General features: G+C 43.5%; 1 protein-coding gene across 3 annotated transcripts in view; it reads left to right on the forward strand.

Moving 5' to 3' along the window:
• Positions 1–20,388, forward strand: part of LOC139988283 (lachesin) — a 285,333-nt gene that overhangs the window by 223,478 nt on the left and 41,467 nt on the right. For all 3 annotated transcript variants that reach the window (XM_072005502.1, XM_072005503.1, XM_072005500.1), the window contains 3 exons: positions 6,626–6,754; positions 12,757–13,041; positions 13,616–13,678. In XM_072005502.1, the coding sequence (XP_071861603.1) occupies positions 6,626–6,754; positions 12,757–13,041; positions 13,616–13,678 (477 nt within the window). The remainder of the gene's footprint in view (positions 1–6,625; positions 6,755–12,756; positions 13,042–13,615; positions 13,679–20,388) is intronic.

Consider the following 20,388-nt stretch of genomic DNA (forward strand, 5'->3'; position numbering starts at 1 on the left):
TTCTATTTTTTCCTTTCTTTTGTTCCTTTCTTCTTTTACACTTCAACGTTAAAAATTAAACGTTATCCGTTGTTTCGGACGTTGGCATATCTATTTGCGTGTTTTACGACATATAAAAACAGTTGTCACGATACGATCCATACAATGTTTAAACAAGTGTACGAGACGAGTATCGATTTTGAAGAAGCAAGGCGAAGGGGATACGGAGTGTTTTTAGCTCGATCTAAATTCGCCGTTGATCAAGTGTCGAACCACGGGGAAACGATCCATTTGAAAAATGAAGAGTTACAACTCTCCGGAATGGCACTCGTGTACATACATACGCTTCACCGGGCGACGCAGGATTAAACGACGCTCACGCAATATTTATACTTCATTCTATTTATTGCGCTTGGCGAGTATTTACACATAAATACCGATGTTTCGATGTGTGGGCAATCGTGTCAATATTGTATCGATAGCGGCCGAGAGTCGCGACGCGCGTCGCAATATCGCTCGGTCCCGGCATCCATCCGACGTAATTAAATGTCGAGTAATGATTGACGAACCTTTGCTCGTAGTTTGCCATTTGAAAGTGTTCCGTTTGCCATCGTCCAACCCACTATACCGTGCAGTATCCCTGTCGAAACTAAATTCCCTAGCGAAAAAGCTGCACCAAAACGCAAAGCGCGAGAGAAGAGAAACGGTGAATCGTCTTTCATCGAACGTTCAGACGGATCAAACGCTATCGGCCGAAAGGAGGTTAATTTGTTTACGTGCGCCGGTTAGAACAGTTTCCCATCCAATTAGCCAACCAGCGATTTTGGTCCGCATGAATGTTGCAGAAGCAAGTTGTACCGTGGCGACTCGATGTGTGCAGAACGCCTATTGAAATATCGTCGAATGATCGAACTACAATCCGAAGATCTGATGAGATACAGAAGCACAGATAGAAAGAGAAAGAGAGAGGAAGAGGAATAAAAAATATCTTGTTGCATATATGCCGAGCGACGATTAATATTGTCTCTTGACCCCAGATATATTCGCGTGGCCACGACGTCAGAGAAATCCGAATTGTTATCGGTTGCGTGAACGTTAACAGGCAGAATAATCAATATTTGCCGATACGACCGAAATTCACCGGCCCTCGCTAGACGCTTATGATGTTGATTTAGTATATACGATATTACCAGGTAAATAAGCCACGTCGATATTCCATTACTCTTTCGTTTGCTGTTTGTTTAATCCCCGTTTACCTATAATTTTACACTTTAACTAGTTTGCCCGTTTTTCGCCTTTCGTTGCGTCAGCTACGACCGTTCGTTCTAACTCCGTGCCTTTTGTCGTATGATATCCCAATCGTCGAATACAAAAAGCTGCTATCTATCTTCGAATTTTAACTTTGATCGTTCACCAATTGATAAAGCAGAGAAATTGTAAGAAAAACTATTAACCGTGCGATAACAAAGAGTAGATAGTAAGCCCGTTGCACGTTATCACACGCCACTCGCTGCAAAGTGAATCATTCGGACCACCAAAGCGCAAGCACCACTTAAATCAAATCCTATCGCGTTAGATGGCGGAACGGTTTCGCAATGTTCCCAATTTCAGCGCGGACAAATTCATCGCGATCGTCAGCGGCCGCCACTTAAAGTCTTCGCTCATGACACACCCAGTTGTGCCGTTTTTCGAGCGGTTTCTCACGAAATTCTCGTCCGTGGCTCGCATAGTCGGTGCGGATCGTAAAAGGCTGGAATTTCTACCGAAACATCCGCGAAGCCTCGCTTCGGGGCATCCGCAGCCTCTCTAAAGCTTCATACAAATTCATGACCGGCTGGCCTAACCATTTCGCGGCGAGTCATTCCCCTAAGTTTTGGGACGATAGGCGGTTTCGTATGTTCTAACACGTGGCGTTCGCGTACGCGCGGTTTGTAACGCTGTTTGCAGCCCCTCCGGGCCATTTGTTCGTTGAAAACCGCGACACCTTTAAACCATGGGCTTTTCTCGCGATTACATTCGTTTTTTCGCGCCTACCGTGCCAGCTGGCGGAGAAAAAGCACGGAGAAAAAAGAATGCCGCCTCTTTCCCCTTTCATCTCGTCACGGCGATAAATGAAATTAAAGAGGCGTGGAACAAAGACGACGGGGAACGTTTAATTAAACCGGGAATCGAATAATTAATCGCTTAATCAAATTTTACTAGCGCCCAGTGTAAATCGGTGGAGATGTGCTCGCCGCCTTCGAGCTCGGATAGTTTTCGGGCAAAAGTAGAATGGGGCCGTCTATGGTCAGACACGACACGATGAATCGTTTAGAGAAATTTTCTGCGGTCGCAACTTCTGAACGGTTTATCGTGTTACGAGTATCTCGAACGAAAGTTGCTTCATAAAATTATGGAATGGGAGAATTACAAAAATATTACGGAACGAGAGAGAAATGAAGGAGGAGTAAAAATTAATCTTTGTTAGCAATTTTCGTTCCACGCTCGTTCGTCGTTCGGTATTGCATTCCATCGGAGAGAAATTGCATTACTTTGGAAAAAACGATGTTAAAACGAGCCCTGAAACAAGTTCCAACGATATTCTTTCGCACGACACACCAGCACAGCCCCCGATAATGAAGTTTCTGCTTGTCGCTGGCCGTTATGCAGCATAAAAATTTCAATGAAACTCTTCTTTCGAAATGGCTATTAGCAACCGCCTGGCTCGATGTATCGATTTGCATCTCTCTCGGCTTTGAACCAGGCGCTACTCCCTAAACACTCTTCTGCTACCAATAGACGAATACATTAATAGAGAATGAAGCGATAGTGAAATAAACTTGTATAGGAAGTCGATATCGTTCCGATAGAAGGACAAACGATTGTCGCGCGTACCCTTCTACTCTAATGTCCGATAAACCAGTTGTCCAACAATATGTCTGAATATTTTTATTCGTTGACCGTAACCGAAGAAACGTTCATTATAGTCAGCAAAAAGTGGCGTAACGAGATCGTAAAATCAGGTCACGAGTTGAAGTTTGCTTTTGAATTTAAGGTGTTCCGGCGAACATACGGATGTGGAATTTCGCTTAAAACGATACGTCTTCCTTTACGTCTAAAAAAAAAAAAAATAATAATAAATTAGTATATCTATCACTATATTCTTTAAAGATCGAACTCTTCGTAAAATGGAACGTTTATTATCCAATTCTGTCTCGTATTCTGAAACTTCGTCGAGCCACTAACGACAAGAAGAATTAATTTCAAAAAAGCTGACACGAGTGCTTTCGTGCGTATAAAGTACGTACGGCTGTAGGTGCAGCTAATCGATCGATGTCATCACTCAACTCTTTAGTTTACGACCTCGATACGTATATCTTTTTCGCCAATCTTACCGTTTCTCCATTATTATATTGGAAATACGAGAATTCGAAGAACAACCGTACGAATCACAGAAACGAAACAGGAGAATAGGGTGAAAAGGGCGAATTGTGGAGCGAATTATCTCGCGGGGCAGAGGTCGACAGCCGGAAGCAGGGAAATTCTGGTTCCTCTCAATTATTCGTCGGTATCGATCGAATGCCTTGGCGGACGCAAGCGTTGCGACGAGTGTCGCCGGTCTGTCGTACACGCGGGAAGACAGTTTGGCAGGGCATGTGTCTCGTGAAAGAAACATTGCCAGCCGCCGACGCACTAATGGCCGGTGGGTTAATCGCGACTAGGAGGCGAGTAAAGCCGGAATAAACCCGCGTAAAGATTTATGAACGCACCGTGAAAAGAGGAGATTGCTGATTCGCCGCGCGGCTGCCACGGGATTTCATCTGTCCGCTCAGGGATTCTCGTGGCTCGTGATTGTTTTCCAAAGAGCGCCGACGATTGGACGAAGTAACGTTTCCAAGAAAAACATGCGCGCGCGATTATACGAACGCGAATGAAAACCCTGAGCGCACCCCTGAAAATTGTTTGCTTATTTTCAAGAATCGAGAGTGGATTTAGAAACGAGGGGAAACGCGGGAAAATGATAAAAAATACATAGGGAAATTTTCGAAGGAAATGAAATCGAGTTTATGTAAAATCGAGAGGAACCGGATAGAGATTTATGAACGCTAACAAGTCCCGTTGAAGAGGTTAGATATTGTCGGATGGTCGTAAAAAGGACCGTCTTCTTTCTAATTTATCGACTTTCACCGGTGCTCTCATTAATTATTTTCACGGATAGATGTCGTAAGAAGCCGAAGACGTACCAGAAGCCTTGCTCTTAATCCCTGTGGAAATATTTTTCCCAGGGTTTTCCCATCGAGTCAACGAGACCGGAAGCGAAAAAACGAGGCCGCATATTTTAATAATATTTGATGTTTAAAGACGGAAAAGTACAATCTCTTTACCCTTGTGAATCGAAGAGAGTACGAAGGAAGTGGTGAGATACCGGTCCCTGGTCCAAAGAACCGTCGGTTCACCCTAGTTAAGCAGTCGAGAATTACCTGGTTGCAACTTTTTTTCAACAGCGATATGAATTAAACAATCGCAACAGTATCCGCGGACTGTTACTCCGAAACAGTCGTCCAAACTTTGCCGGAGTAATTTCATTAATTACTTCTCGTATTCGTTTCTTCGCAATTTTTACTCGTATTTTTTCCCGCGCTTATGATAAACTATTTTCGATGCAAATTCTAAAATCCGCATAATCGATGATCCGAGTTTAAGGAAAAGAAGCGAAGCTATATCCGGTTCATCCTCGTGAGATTTCTCTTCCTTTAATGAATGCGCATCGCTGCGAACAAAGAACTCGTTAATTAGAATCACTGCACCGGTATAAATATATATTTACAGAACGAAGCTAATTTCCGTTCTTCGAACGCAATTAAATTTTATCATCAATATCGTAATTTTTGCGTGAAACGACACTTCGCGAACGCGGCGTTAACCTAACGACGCGACGCCTGTGTCAGGCTAATGAACGGGTCGCCGTTTTGTCTTCCACGGGGAGCGCAAGGGAAAAAAAGAACGATCCATTTTCTCGCAGCTGCGATGATAATGATAATAATAATAATTACGAGCCTTTTGCCACGACGCGGCAGTTCCTCGTGACCTAGTATCGTTCTTTCCCGGTTTATTCTCTCTTTCTGCCCTTCGTTTCTCTTACCTTCTCTACTCTTCTGTTCTTCTTCTTCTTCTTCTTCTTCTTCTTATAGTTTCTGTTCTGTTTTTTCTCCCTCTTCGATGCGAGTTGGGTTTTACTCGCAGAATCGTTAAAAGACATCGGAACACCGGTCGTACGTGGTCGATGAAACACCTTCGGGTAGCTGACTCCGCTCGATGTTAATACCTTTGAAATCGAAATCGCGAAGCAGTTCATTTACGAAACCGTTGGAGCTCGGTGTAACTCGGTTTCGCACAGCTTTCCCTTCTTTTCCTTTTTCGTCCTCTTCCCACTGCCTCTCTTTCTTTGCTTCTACGACGATATGAAGGACTAAAAGACGGCTTAACGACTTGGGAAGCGAACGACAGTTTTTGATATTCGTCCCGTAAAGGCCGGCCTCGTCGTCTTTTTCCCTTCGTAGTCTTTTACCGCCGCACTTCCGGCCAAACTTTTAACGCCGAGCTAACTTTTTACGCGTCGTCGCGGGAACGCTTCGTCGAACGATGGCTTAAAAATTATTCGACTGGCAGGACATCGTGGCCCCTTCTCTATTAACTATGAATTGGTTTCAAGTTGTACGAACGCTCGCGCCTGGATTCGAGTTTCATAGATTCGACGTTTCGATTGTGCCTTCCATTGTTTACGACTGTACGTTGGAACAAAGTTTAACATTACAACGTTTCATTCCTGTTTACCACGTCCCTGTTCTTCGTTTACAAAGCTCTGAAAAATGAGATGGAAGCTCTAGCGTGTAAATTAGCAGGAAGACGAGGCTGTTGAAACAACATTCAAAACAATGATTCTTTCTCACTTCGCAATTATTATTCAATAACACAAGAACAATCTAATTAATGTAAATTAAAATATAATGTGACTTTTTCAAGTTACCTACGAATTGCGTCGAATGTATCCTAAAATGATGAAACTACGATAATACAGTAAAATTAAGTAATTTGACTGAAATTGTCGTGAATCATCCGTATCGAGGATACCAACGGAGGATTTTAAGTGAAATAGAAAACAGTGGTCATTTCTATGAATCGCAACAGACTGCATTCGTAAAAAGGAATTAAACGTCTCTCAAAAAGTTTCTCTTTTAAAGGTCGGTGAAATCGATAAAGGGAAGACAAACGATGACGTCAGGAATAATAAAAAGGACGGAAAAACTCGCTCGGTAGATTGATGCGTGTTCCAGTGGGTTCGCTGGTTCGCTTTTTTCCTACCTCTTCCTCTTTTTTGTTTACTTCCAATTCTATCTCTCTCCCTCCCTCCCTGGCCCCCTCTCTCCCTCCCTCTCTCTCAAACACACACACACACAAAACCACTTGTTCTCTTTCTTTTTTTACAACCCGCTCTGGAAAAAGGGTTTCATTTAACCGAGAAAGTTTCGTCGATAAAACCATGCCGGTTTTCTCTTCGGAGAATCCTGTTTATACGTTTATGTCGAACGCGACTGTTTGTTCCGGGCGCTACACGCTATATTTGCACGGGCGACCGGGCTGAATCAATTTCTGCTTTTGGTTTCAGTGTCTCTGTACGATGGTGAACAATTAAACTTGACGAGGATCACGCGCAATGAAATGGGCGCGTATCTGTGCATCGCGACCAATGGCGTACCACCAACAGTCAGCAAAAGGATCACCGTGGACGTCGAATGTGAGTGGATTTGAAGATACAGCGAAGGGATACACCGTGTCTGTATGCGTTCGTTGATCGTGTTACGCGTATCTAAGTCAGCCACCGCGTTTTTAATCTCTTGTTACCCGTTGTATTTGCTTTGGCGAGTCGAAAAGGATTTCTCTGTCAGAGATACTCGATTCAATAGGAAAAACAAGATGCTCGGTTATTATTAACGAACGCTGGCAAATGATAGAATAGAGGAGCGTCGAGTTTCAGCTCCGTTGGTTTGCGTTTCCTTAGGTTTCTTTTCAATTTAGTTACTTGGGAATATTTATTTACTCGTAGAGGAAAACGGATTTTCGTAGAAATCAATGATTGACGAAAGAATGCCAGTCCGTAAAATCGTTATATTCATCGGCAATGTTATACCTACCTGATTTTGTTTATCATTTTACTATAGCTGTTTAAATGAGTTTTGGTTATTCAGCGATATGATTATTAATTAGCTTGTATAATGTCAAAGGCATAATATTGAAAGTGTACATAATTCATATTTAAGCCGTTCACGCTCCTACATTTATACGCGACATTGGACTTTATAAATTATTAACTGATGAAACGTTAAACAATTCTTTTCGGCACAGTTGGCTTCGATTGGCTTACGAAAACATCAAAGAGCCTACGTTTCTATTATAATCAGTACGAACAATATTTTTCGCTGTTTAAAGAAAGTTTCATCCGGAAAGGACTGGCGAGTCTGGATTTTCGAAATTGGCTTGAAATTTTAGCGCGTTACGTTTCCCCTGCGAGGGCATCTTCTCTCAACGATCTTCTCGCAAACTTTAAGAAAATTCGACCGCGGAGAATTTTGCGCTAAAAAAAAAATTGCAGCGAAGATTCAAATTGAAATTAACTTTCGTCCGAAATGGAACGATATCGTCTGACGCAAAGCCTCCTCGATGCAACGAGACAATTGGCTAAAAGAAACCGAATTAATGCGAAACGAAAGCGATATAGAGAATGATCGAGGCTAATGATGCTCGAAACGTTCACCGCAGAAAGTAAATTCCATAATCAAGTACCCGAGGGGGAAGTTGGAGAAAAGATGCTTCGACACGATATTGTTTGAATTTCATTTCACGAATTGCATCGAGCTCCGACGTAGGCAACGCACCGACGTCGGCGTCGACGATCCGACGAGAAAGAAGGGAAGAAGAGGGCGAGCAGATGCGCCGTTAGGAAAACTCGAGGGAAATACCAGGGCAGGTCGACGGGAGCGAGCGCAGCGTCCCGCCGCTGCTGGTCATTTTTCCCTTTTATTCGTTCCATTCGTTCGTGTCACTTGACGCCGGCTTTGTGTGCGTACGCGTCCCAACAACCAAACGAGAGGAAGAGAGAGGCCGCAGGACAGCCAGGCGCTGTCCTTTGAATATTTAGAAAGGTGCAGACATATTTTATTTAGACCGACGAGAAAACAGCCGGCTTCCGGCTCTCTGCTCACGAAACTCCGCCGCTCCAGCACTTTTGTTTCCCTGTGCCTTCTGCTTGCCGTGACGCGTTTGAATAATTCTCACCAGTCCTCTCGAGATCCGTCTCTGCTCGATTTCTGGTCCTGCTTCGGTATCTCGAATCAGGAAATTAAGAGTGTATTAACGATTCGAAGATCGCGAAAATTTTCATCGAAATAATTGTCAGGGATTTTGGTTCAGTTGGACGGATCACTCGGAACACACGCGTTATACGGCAAGGATTTTCTTTCTCGTTTTGCGATCGACTCTTCTAGAAAGAATATTCCTGTTCCTTTAGACGATACTTCTATTCCTTTGCCATTGCGAGAGCCTCACGTGCCAAAGAATTGTTACGGTCGGAACAGCGAGAATCGACACGCGAATTGCACGTATCGCTTATTAATTATTTGACGAATATTAAAGACTGAAACATTGAATATGGATTAAATTATCTTTCGATTAATGGACATGCCAACACTTTCGATTAATTCATTTTCATTTCGATCCATTTTAACGCACGGAACAGTGAAAAAGGGATATTAAGCAATTGCCGTTGCTAGAAATCACCAAGTAGAGAGGCCGTGAACTCGCGTGTCAGCATAGGCCAATGTAATTTCTGTTCTCGCTCGTCTGCACAGCAACGCACAAACTTCAAGAAGTATCTTCCATAAATCGTTCGAACGTACAATAGCAACATGCTAAATACCGTTGACGGCCCTTAAAGTGCGTCGTTGTTATCACGTTTACGTAGTTTTTCCAGCGATAGGGTTGTTTTATCGTTTCATGAATCAGTGGCAAGCACAATTACAATTTTGCTTCTCTTCGGAAGAAACAGTCTCTCTCCTGGGACCAAAGACTGCAATACCCTTCCCACCTCTTGCGAAGAATTTATTCCTGGTCGACCGGCCATCCAGAAACATCAAGAGAATACACTTCCTCCCCCTTAATCCAGATTGTATCGGAGGGATTTCCGTTTCGCGTATTCTACCAGCGCCACTTGCGCCCGCTTTGTTCGGAAGCGTGTGGCAAAAGGGGAACGAGAACGTGGGGCAGAGTGGCTGGCTGCTTTGAGTGCTTAGGGGAGACATATTTTATTCAAATGCACGAGATAATCTCGGTTTGCGTTGCAATCGCAAAAGATTCTCCATCTTAGATATTCATCTTGCCAACAAAGATGTCATTGTTCGAAGTCGACGTTGTTTGTCTCTAGCGAAAGTTCTCCGTCTTTTTACATCGATTGGTCGAAACAGGCTGTTCGTGCGACATTTTCCACGTACGTAACGAAACCACGTCGACAGTCGCGGATTTACCAAACGATCGTGACGACGTCTTGTCTTCCGTGTCAAGGTGGCTAAATTCATGGTACGAGCGAAGCGAAATGCAGGGCAGATTCTTTGGTTCCAAATAAAACGAAAATCCAGAATAAGAAAATGGATACCTCGTTCTCGAGGTAATCGAGTTAGAAAAGTAGTCAAACATGCAGTTGATTTATTTCCAGCTGGATAAAACTGGATAATTGGCAGCGAGTTACTGTGCGCGTGAAAATAAATCAAAAACGAGGATAATTGTTCTAATTTTGCTTGTATCGTTAGGGTCGCGATATGTACAAATCCTGTTCTTTCAAGTGTAAAGAAGGGTAAACCGAAAATATTGCACGGTTCGCGTCGATGGTAGAAATAATCATTCCAATAGGAATAGGCGATAAAAGAGCTGGTCGCACTGGAGAATGGGCTTTTTTGCGGCCAGTGAAAAATGAGGGGTGAAACGGTTATCTGGGATTACCGGGGTGGGACCACGGAAAAAGATATTCGATCAACGCGCGGGATCTGAGGTGTCCTTGCTGGATTACAAAAGTCCCGCGATCGTCTCTCTTAATGCTCTTCGAAGCCTCCTGGGAGGCATTATACAAATTCTAACCAACCTTGGACAGACCAAAGTGACAGAAAAATAGATTCGCGACGTCCTTTGCCCTCGTTTTCCTTCCATTCGTTCGCCATCTTCTCTCGTGACCTAATTTCAACTTAATTCCTCGTGAAACGAAGAAGAAACAAAAATTATCGTACGTACGTTCGAATCTTAAATCTATTCGAGGAAATTATAGAGGATGGTAGATTCAACGGGTTGGTACAAAATAACTGTTCTTTAATCTCGTGTTGGTGGGAAGTCGAAGGCAAAGTACCAGCAAGAATCCGATTAGTTTTGTTGGTCGATTACGCGATAACTGGAAACTCGAACTAACAAAGTACGCCTAGCCCCTGGTAATTAATAGCTACATTCCTAGTTTCGATAATTAAGATGCTACTGAAGCGGAAAATCCTTTTGAAGACAACAAAGTTCATCCCATGGAAGAGTAAACCTGCTTCGAAATGTTTCCTTTGTTCCGAGTCTCGCGTGTTTTTAGACATTCGGAAACGAGACATATTTTCTCCATGTTCTTCGCTTTTCGTCGCTTCAGAGTTGGCCACTGGAAGGAACGCGAACCTTCCAATCTCCATTATTCATTGCCGATCGTCTACAGATCGACGAAGAAGCAAATAGCATACGTATCGTAGATGGAAGAACATTGAGGCAATTTAAATCGAAGGCTGCAAATGTTAGTTGCGAAATAAATATTTAAATATTTAAATATAAAGCTCGCAGCTTTTAATTTCAATAATTAACCGTGTGCTTTGTCTAACAACGTGAATTCAGCGTTTCGATCGTTAAACGCAACCTAAAGGCCGCGACGTGCTTTGCGATATGCGAACATGTGTCGTGAAAAATGTAACAGTTGAGAACAAACACTTGCAGAACAAACGTTTGTGACGTCACGCTAGTCAAGTTTTCAGCAACGCCTGCTACTATTCTCTAACACATTCCTTCATAAACCGGCGAAAATTTACATAATCCCGAACATTCAATCTTGTCGAAGATTGGAAATACATTGGAGCGATTTATCGGCAGCGCGCGTCCGCTGGATTAATTTCACTGAGAGCAACAATTCGCGGGAACGTTGATGATGAAGAAGAAAGACGCGGAAACGAAGCCGAGGCGAACGTAGATAGAGTCGATGGTGGGAAATCGGGAGAAGTATGCGTTAATTAGGGTCAGCGCTGGCAATTTGTGGATTTGTGGCCAGCCTGATGCATACCGCCGATGGCCAGCCTCGAGAGATGGTTGCCGCGCCGCCAGCTCCATGTTATTCGTCTACGGTTAACCTCGTTCGTTCCGCCGCCAGTTTTGCCCCAGTCGTCGTCTACGCCTACGTACACGGCCTATCTGCTGCACTTTCGTGTAATTAATTGCCGACGGTGGTTCTCGTTAAATCGCCCGATCGTCCGAAACGTCTGTAACCGGCGAACACGAACTGGCGTCGAAAGGTCGACGAGTCGAATTTGCTTGGGAAGTCGCCGATGACGCCGAAAGCCTGACCGAATTACGCGACCTGCATCCTCCAGATTAATCTCTAAACTAGCAGCTAGTTTCCACCGGTTCTAATCAAATTGTCGGCGAGGTTGCGCCAAATAACTTGCTCAAACGTTCTGAATGTTAGCAATCCTCGATCGGTCGGAAGCTTGAGGCGAAAAAATTCTTGGTCCTCGTTTCCTTTGGCGCGCTTCGATCCACGGAACGTGCAATTCGACTTTACCCCCGTTGATTGGCCTGCATGGTTTCTAATCCGGGTTTCCATGCAGCCGCAACAAAGTTTCCCTGCCAGTTTCCTGTCTATTCCGGCGGATTGAACTACGAACGTCGCACGGTTATTTTCTACGCGGTGCGCCATCTATTCGACTTGGTATTTACATTTGATCAATTCCAGGAGAACGGAGAACGATGGAGAATATTACGTTGTAGCCTGGTGTTTTCGTTTTATGGTTGAGCAAGGGAAAAAGAACTCGCTCGTAAGGAAGGAAGTTTTTCACCTGGAATCTTTGCTTTTGGTGGGTTGATGATGCGCATAACTGGCGGGACTCGCGGATCCAGAAGTTCTTCCGGAGCAATTCTATTTACAGGATAGGGAACAGGATAGGGAAGAAAAGATAGTGCCGCTTTGTTTCTCTTCTCCCGATTTCACTACTTGTTTCATTGATCAAACTTTGAATCGAATCGAATATCTCTGAGGATCTTCTTCTCCCATTCTTTCTAAACAGAGTTGTTTAATTATCAATCTTCGCGATCCAACACGGTCAGAATCCACGAGTCCGTCAATTTCTCCGGCAGAAGGAAAATAAATTAAAGCACGAGATTCGCTAACGACACTGATACTTCAACGTTGGCAACCTAAGATCCATATTCCACGAAAGCTTTAAGCTTCTCAACCGTTTATAACTGTGGGCTATCGATCACCATAATCGCTGAAACAGCTCGGTATAATTCACAGCCAGTGATTTCGTGGAAGATAAATCGTAGAACGGTTCGAGCATAGTCCCCCATAAACATCCACGTCGACTTAATCGTTGCCGTGGACGTCACCGCGAACGATTATTCATTCACCGTAGACCAGGTTTCTCGGTTTCGAATCGTAACCGATTCCTCCGTTTAATGTTAAAGTCTCGCCGATGATCTTCGTGCCGAATCAGCTGGTCGGTGCACCAGCTGGGACGAACGTAACGATCGACTGCCACACGGAAGCTTATCCACGGGCGATGAGCTACTGGTTCCTTGGAGCCGAGATGATACTGTCCAACGAGAAGTATACCACCAGCATCATGGAGAACAGTTACAGGGCGTACATGAGGCTGACCATAAGAAATCTGCAGGATGGTGACTTCGGCAACTATCGTTGTATCAGCAAGAACTCGCTGGGCGAGACCGAGGGTTCCATCAGATTGTATGGTAAGATAATAATAAGTAAATAATCGAAGAACGTTAAAATCGTTGAAACGATGTTTCAAATCTTCCGCCGTTTTTTTTTTTTTTTCTTATCCATATTTTTGTGCAATTAGATGTAGAAAGTACGATTAGTGAGATGATACACTTTTGTGCACAATTCAAGCGATCCTTGTTAATTGTAAATGCTTAAATAACATAAAAGTAAATATTAATCCGTGTATTTTCTACTAGTGTTACTAGTTGGCAGAAATTTAAAGGTTTCGTAGAAGAATACCACTGTAAGTAGAATTAGTGGTCAGACAAATGCTACTTCGTTATTTTATTACGTAATGCCATTACTAAATTTGTCGATTTTGACTCATTTGAAATATGAACAAATATTTTAAACATCTTAGAACGTAAAAAGGAATTGATATAATTTCAAGGTAGATTAAAGTACCGTAATTCGATTGTTCAGGCGAAATTATTCGTGGTATCTTCGTAAATTCAGTGATCTCGTAATAAAGTTAAAGTTGACCGAACGATTGGGAAAATAGCTTCGAAGCTGAACCTTCAAGATACATAATTTTTATTTCAGCAATTCCGAAACCATCCGCAGCGCCGAAGGCCACGGAGATCAAGAGCAGCGCCAACAAAGAAGGTGAGAGCCTCATTGAATATTGCACTTCGAGCCCCGAAATCGATATCACGTAGGTCCTCTCCGACGCTTCCCTCTTCATCGAACTCATTATATCCGTGTTTTATTTTCGAATCTACTGCCAAAAAGTTGCACCCCTTGCGTTTCCATGCAGCTGCAACCACCAAGCAGCCGAACAGCACAGCTGGAAATTGAATGGTCGAGGCTGAACCAGGCGAATTGCGAAATATATAAATTTCATAGTAACATGCTCGACCATTAAATTTCACGACAGATCAAGAGGTTTACTTTGGTAGTCCAAACAATTTAGACGAGAGTCCCGTGTCCGTATCGATTGCTTCACGGTTGGTCGGAGCACCGTAGGAACGTTGTGCCATCTCCTTCGAAAAGGGATACGTTTCCCTACGATCGACTACGAACATCCTCGATACGCCAACGACATCCGTTTCGCCTTACAGTATATCATCTCTTTTAGATTCGCCAGTTTGATCTTTCCGTTAAAGACGCTCGTCCTACGCGATTAGAAGTTCGAAGAATTTGTCCACTGACGTAATTTTTCCCAAGGAATAGGCCTCGTTTTAATTTCACAGTAATAAAATTAGAAAATTTCTAGTTGAAAATTAACCCCTTGTCTGATATCGAGTTACCGTTTCAATTTGACAAAGGCAGATTCTGCTTGAAACGAAATTTTGTTTACATCCTAATTCCGCTTCCAATTGTTCAGATCGAAGATGGACGAGTAAGAATTACATGTAACGTCTCGACATTTCACAGCCAGCACAGTATCGCGGATTACACGGTATTGCTCGATCAGCTATTTCAAAAGCTCACGAGGCAAGCGATCAAAGCCAAAGACAAATCCATGAAAACGTGTGGCTATGTTTGACGGTGAAACGCCGTGGCGTTGACCGACCAGAAGACTATTCTCAAAGAAAAACATCTCTGAACGAGCAATTACGCAGGAGCGCAATCTTCAGCGAAACTAGCGACTCTAGCTCTCGAATGTAATCTTTGCATTAGGTGTGCATATTGTGGCGCGTGTATTATTAAAGCAGCGCGAATAACTTGGGCGGATGCCTAGGTCAGGTCCCTGTGGCTCTGGCCCGGTGTTCTCGCAACGAAACCAATCTCAATATGCTGCATTATTAACGCCATACAAGGCTCGGTCACGACGGTATTACCACCATTAAGCTTCGCGATTTTACTCGTAGCTTGACTCGCCCGGAAAACCATGGATTATTGTTAGATCTTACGAGTTACGCGACTGCCCTTAGCTACAGATTTTCACCTGGGACACGATCTTTGTCCCGCCGTTTTTACCAACCTACGGTTAACATTTGTCGAATAGAAAATCCGTTCTATCGCGCGCAGATTCAATTTTCAAGAGGTTCTGCCTTGTCGAAGACTGAAAATACGGAACGATCGAGTCATGATTAACCCATACGTATCCTAAAGAGGATGAAAAATATCGCCAAAGATGTCGTTCGTTGGATTTTCAAGTACAGATAGATTAAATATGGTAGAAATCTTAATATCTCGGGGGAATATTTCGATAAGAAAAGCAATACTAGCGTTTTAAACGTATCGGGTTACTTGACAGATGTCACGCCAAAGAAATTATTTGTATTATTGACAATTTCGTTAGTATCGACAGATTTTCTGCTGTCAGATTTTCATCTCGCGGCTCTAATGTAACCTCCGCTCTAATCGAAATTACCAATTCCGTATACAAGGATACTGCATATTTTTTTTTTTTTTTTTTTTTGCCATTTAACGAAATTGCAAACGTAATCTGAAAATCGTCTATGTATGTTTCGAACACGTACGCGTAATAACAGCTGTCGATGGCTGGAAGTGCGGAAAATTGTTAAGGAATTTCAAGAGAATGAAATTTAGGCTATCTTTGAACGAGTAGATGGAAAAAGGTTTATTCGTGTTGATAATTAACGGAACTTAAATATGGTGCAATTTTCCGAGCGTGTAACTTACGCGTTCATTAAGGTTGCGAGATGACTGGAAAAGAGAAACGAAATATAACGACGTAACGATCCTCTCGAGCGAGGATTTCCAACCTGTTTCCAGTCAGGCATCGTGCAACTGTCGCACGGTTTTATCGTAATATACGAGGCGGATGATTGACTGCCGTGCACGAGAAAGTTTCGCGAAATCGGGCGGTGGTTCGTGTTCGTCGCCTTCCGTGGCTCGAAATCAATCTTAATATTAGCGAATTATTAATGACCCGACCGTGGCGGGCAATAACTCACGAATGGGACGTTAAGCGCCACCGAACAGTTTCCAATGGGACCGCGTTGCTCCTTATCTGGCCAGATAAGACTCGAAGAGGAAGCGAGACCTTCGAGGTTGACGTATCGATCGACAAACCCCTTGACACTTGGCTTTCCTCCATTCAACCGCGTACAGATCATTTCTTTGAATCCGTGTCGAAATGATACAATTACAAAATATACTTCGTGGAAACGATATACAACGAGATCGTGAAATCGGTCAGTAGTTAAAGTTTACAGTTTTCGATAAATCGTAACATCTAATTGGAGATGTATCGAGAGTCGTAGAAACCTCAAAATCGATCCTTTCTTAGCGGTAAGATAAGATAGGGTTATTGATCTTGTTAAATTCGATCTTGAACGTTGCACGGAATAATCGAACTAATTACATATTGTAAGACACTATTACGGTGTAACGTAATAACAAAAAAGTGAAAAACATATATATCTACGATATATGTATGACAAAATTTTATAGACCAAGGCATCATATAGATTGTTACAAGATAATCGCTAAATTAGGTCGAATAAAACAGACAAAAATGGCACAAAAAAGCAGCGGAACATCGCTTCTTATCAATTTTGAAACGATATAGAAGACATCTGAACCAAGTCGGACGGAACTGATATCTCGGCTTGGTGCTTTATCTTATGACCTCGCTATTTCGTTTCCATCAAGTATAAAGATGATACAATAATGCAAAATAATTCGCGTTTTATATATATACATATCGAACGCACGAAATAGGAATATTGCTGCGTTTATCGGTCCGTAGTGACCACCCGCGAATCTAAAGGATGATTTTAATTTTATATCTGAGCATTATATCGTCGGGTCGACCGGTGACCCAATTAGCCGCATTTAGAATTCAATTACCGCTGTCCTGGCGAGAGGCCGCGCGAGACCAGATTGCATTGTTGCGAACAGATATCCGACGAAATCGGTATCGGTTCGCGTAAGAATCGCAAAATCGCTCGGCCAATGCCAACGGAAAAGAAATATTCCAAGTTCTGTTCGACTTATAGAATGGTATATTTTGTTGTTTGTCTCGTTATGTATGTAGTGTTGCTATAACGAATATGTTTAAAAGAGGCAGAATTTTCCTATGATTTTAGACACGTTTACTTTATTAGTATTTTTTAGTATTTTTAGACTAAGTGTTGTAAGAAGTATGTTTTTGAACGATATCTTAGATCTAGAAACTTCGTATATATGTATACGTTCCACCTTATAGATAACCATTTTAGTTTAGTGTAAAATGTAGCCTGATTTAGCGTTACCAATATGCATCGTGCAACAGTTCCGAGATGCTGCGAGAATTAAAAAAGAAAAGCGCTTAACTTACGATGATTCGTTAGAATCTACTATGTAACCTGATAAATTCTTATTACAAATTTCGCTGCTATAAAGTCGAACTAGCCGGTAAATCTGCACGGAGCGAGCCCATTATTTATAACGGCTTATAACTCGTTAAACACGTCTCTAAATCTTCCTTTCAAAAAGTGAACTTTACGATCGCTAGGAATTTCCTCTCTTTCTCTGCCTCTTTGTGCCCTCCATTCTGTGCCCCTTCGCCTCGTTGGAATGGTTGCTTCTCGCCGAAGGGTTGGGATTAGGCCCCCGAGAATATACGATATTTAATAATGCCTCGACACACTAGTTGCCTCTCGGGACACCCATCGATCCTACCGGCCGTAATTAATTATCGCGGAGCAAGGAGGCCGGAATTATTTCTGGTATTAGCCTCTGGGCTCTGACGCGTCGACCTTTTTACTCGCGAGTATGCTTTATCGAACCATCGATTCTAGACGCCGGATGAAGAGATCGATGCTTCCTTAAAAACGATATTTCCCTCCTTAGGGACGCTCGTCTTCGCTGGAAAACGTAATACTAACGCTTGCTTGTTGGTTTTAGCACACGTTCGCGACAGGGCGAATTGTAACTTAGTAGCCGAACCGTGTCTCCTTTCTCTCTATTTATCTATCTATCTATCTATCTATCTATCTATCTATCTCTTTCTCTATACGTAAATTAGTCTACAGAATCCTTTTCTCGCTCGAGAGGAAAATTTCAACGTTTACAGGGTTGGTTAAGCTATTATTCGGAGACAAGAGAAACGGATAGAACAATCAGCGTTAACTCCCTGAACACGTCGATTCGTTTGATTCGCGTTTCAATCGGCTCAAAGGCTCCTATACGCACGGGAGATCAGGTCCGATTCGAATCGCTTCTAGCTTCCAATTGAATTACTTCCGACCGATCTCCCTGGCCGTTCGCGATCTCGCTGCCGGGCAAGACTCTCGTCCCGATCTTTCTTCCGCGTCGCATCGAACAAGACACGGAATTAATTTCTCGATTTGTCCGAGGCGATCCCTTGTTCGAGCCACGCGGTCGTTTAATAAGTACACAATGCCGCGGTACAAAGAGCACCTCGTTGTCTCTAAGAAGAAAACGAGACAACGGTTGACCCGTCTATTTCCTCTCGTTGGCCGAACTTTTCCATTTAAAAGCCGATATAGCAGTGGCTCGAGTCCAAGGGTAGCCTGTTCCCTCTGGATGCACCGGAGGAATCCACGATTACCCCGCTACTCGATCCGCGGATTCCTGTTTCACGGTGGATGCGTTCGCAAGAAAGCAGAAAGGTGGCACAGAGCCCTTAAATTTTCAACAAGTTATTCGGAAAGTTGGTCGGGACGCGGCAACACGGAGGAAATAAGAAAACGGAGGCTGCTTGAGGAACAAGGAAGAGAATAAGGGTGGAGAAATGGTACAAAGGTGTGGCGGACGAAAACCGGATGAAATACGAGGCTGGTCGCGATTGCTCGGGCCGCCGGTATACGAAAGGAAACACCCTGCAGAGAGAGGCGGTCTTTGTGCGCTTGTAGGACGAGGATACACAAGAGCTGGCCGTGTTCTTGACTCAGCAAAGATGGTAGCCCCGGCCATATTGTTACGAGAAAGCAGAGAGGACAGGGACGAGCCAGGGACGGAGACGACGTTGTAGCAGTGGGTGCAAAGGCTACGAAACAAAGTTCGTGCGGGCGTATTTAAACTTTTATTCGAAAACTTTTTAGCGTCACCCCGTAGCATCGTCGTCGACGATGCCGTTGTCATCGTTGCTCGCGTGCAACCCTCGTGCACGATGTTTAAAGGGCCGCTTATTTGCCAACCAGAAATGAAAGAAAAGAGGCTTCTGCGAGAAAGTTGCTCCTTGCATAGGAAGAACTCACAGGCAACGCGCCGCTTCTCCCGGGAACCTTCGAGAACATGAAATATTTCAGGAGAACGAACGAACCAGTAGTACGAAGGAGCGAGTTGGCTCGGGGTTATGAATCCGGGAAGGGAATTAATTGAGCGGATGCCTCTCTCGAAATTCGCCCTGCTAACCTGCTCACCTGTTTATTTTCGGACCAAGCTCCGCCAACGAAGCTACTTCTTATTCGCAACGCGAAAACTTCCCCTCTTAGAAATTAATTATTTCTTGTCCCCTGAACCGGCGTTTAATCTCGTATGCTTTTGGTAAATTGTTAACGAGCCGGCGAAATTTTCTGCGAAATTCCTATCGCTCTCCTTTCGTAATCGGTTTAGCTTCTCGCTCAGACACACGATAGCGTAAATTTAATCGCAAGGTAACTATGTCACGGATATACGTAGCTGGAGAATATTTCTTATCGGCGGATAAGTATTCTTCTAAGGGACAGACACGAAACTTGACATCGTCTTGTACAATTATACGACGCACGCGGGATAACTTGGAATATTCCGGGCGATTATAGCGACCAGAAATAACTAGCGAACCATCTTACCAGGCCACAAATGTGTATAGAGGGTAACGATATGTACGATGGTATATGGCCCCGTGTTGGACATGAATCCGAATTGCACCCTTGGTTGATGCGCGCTATGCAAAATTACCATCCGAGCAAAGTTTCAATCTTCTCTGCGCAAAGATTGCCTTAGGGCCACCGCTATAGCGGCTGTAGACCTTGGACTTCAGTCTGGCTATTCCGCTTTGTTTTCACTGTATGTATAGTGGCTCTAAGTTTGTTTATCGACTAGTTTAAACCGATGGTAATTCGATAGAATGATATCGCACGTCTGTATTTCGTTCGATGAAATAGTTTTCTCCGGTTCAAACGCCACGAGTATTGGATACAAGTATTTTATTATCACTGTCAGTTACAAGGAGAACTCGAGACGGGCAAACGAGGAAACAGGAGTAACAGACATAACAGACATATTTGTGTAACGTTCTCGGATCGAGGGGCGGCTTCCGTCGTAGTTGCGAGGAGTTGAGGGAACTCCGGGCCGAGTTTGAGAATTAAGAGAGGACTCGATCCTTGCGAAGAACGTGCGGCAGGCGCGGCTGGATGGAGAAGACAAAAAGAAGCCAAGGGTAATGTCGAAACGACTGGATTCCGGCGAAG

This window comes from Bombus fervidus, chromosome 6 (genome assembly GCF_041682495.2).
Source record: "Bombus fervidus isolate BK054 chromosome 6, iyBomFerv1, whole genome shotgun sequence".
Taxonomy (NCBI): domain Eukaryota; kingdom Metazoa; phylum Arthropoda; class Insecta; order Hymenoptera; family Apidae; genus Bombus; species Bombus fervidus.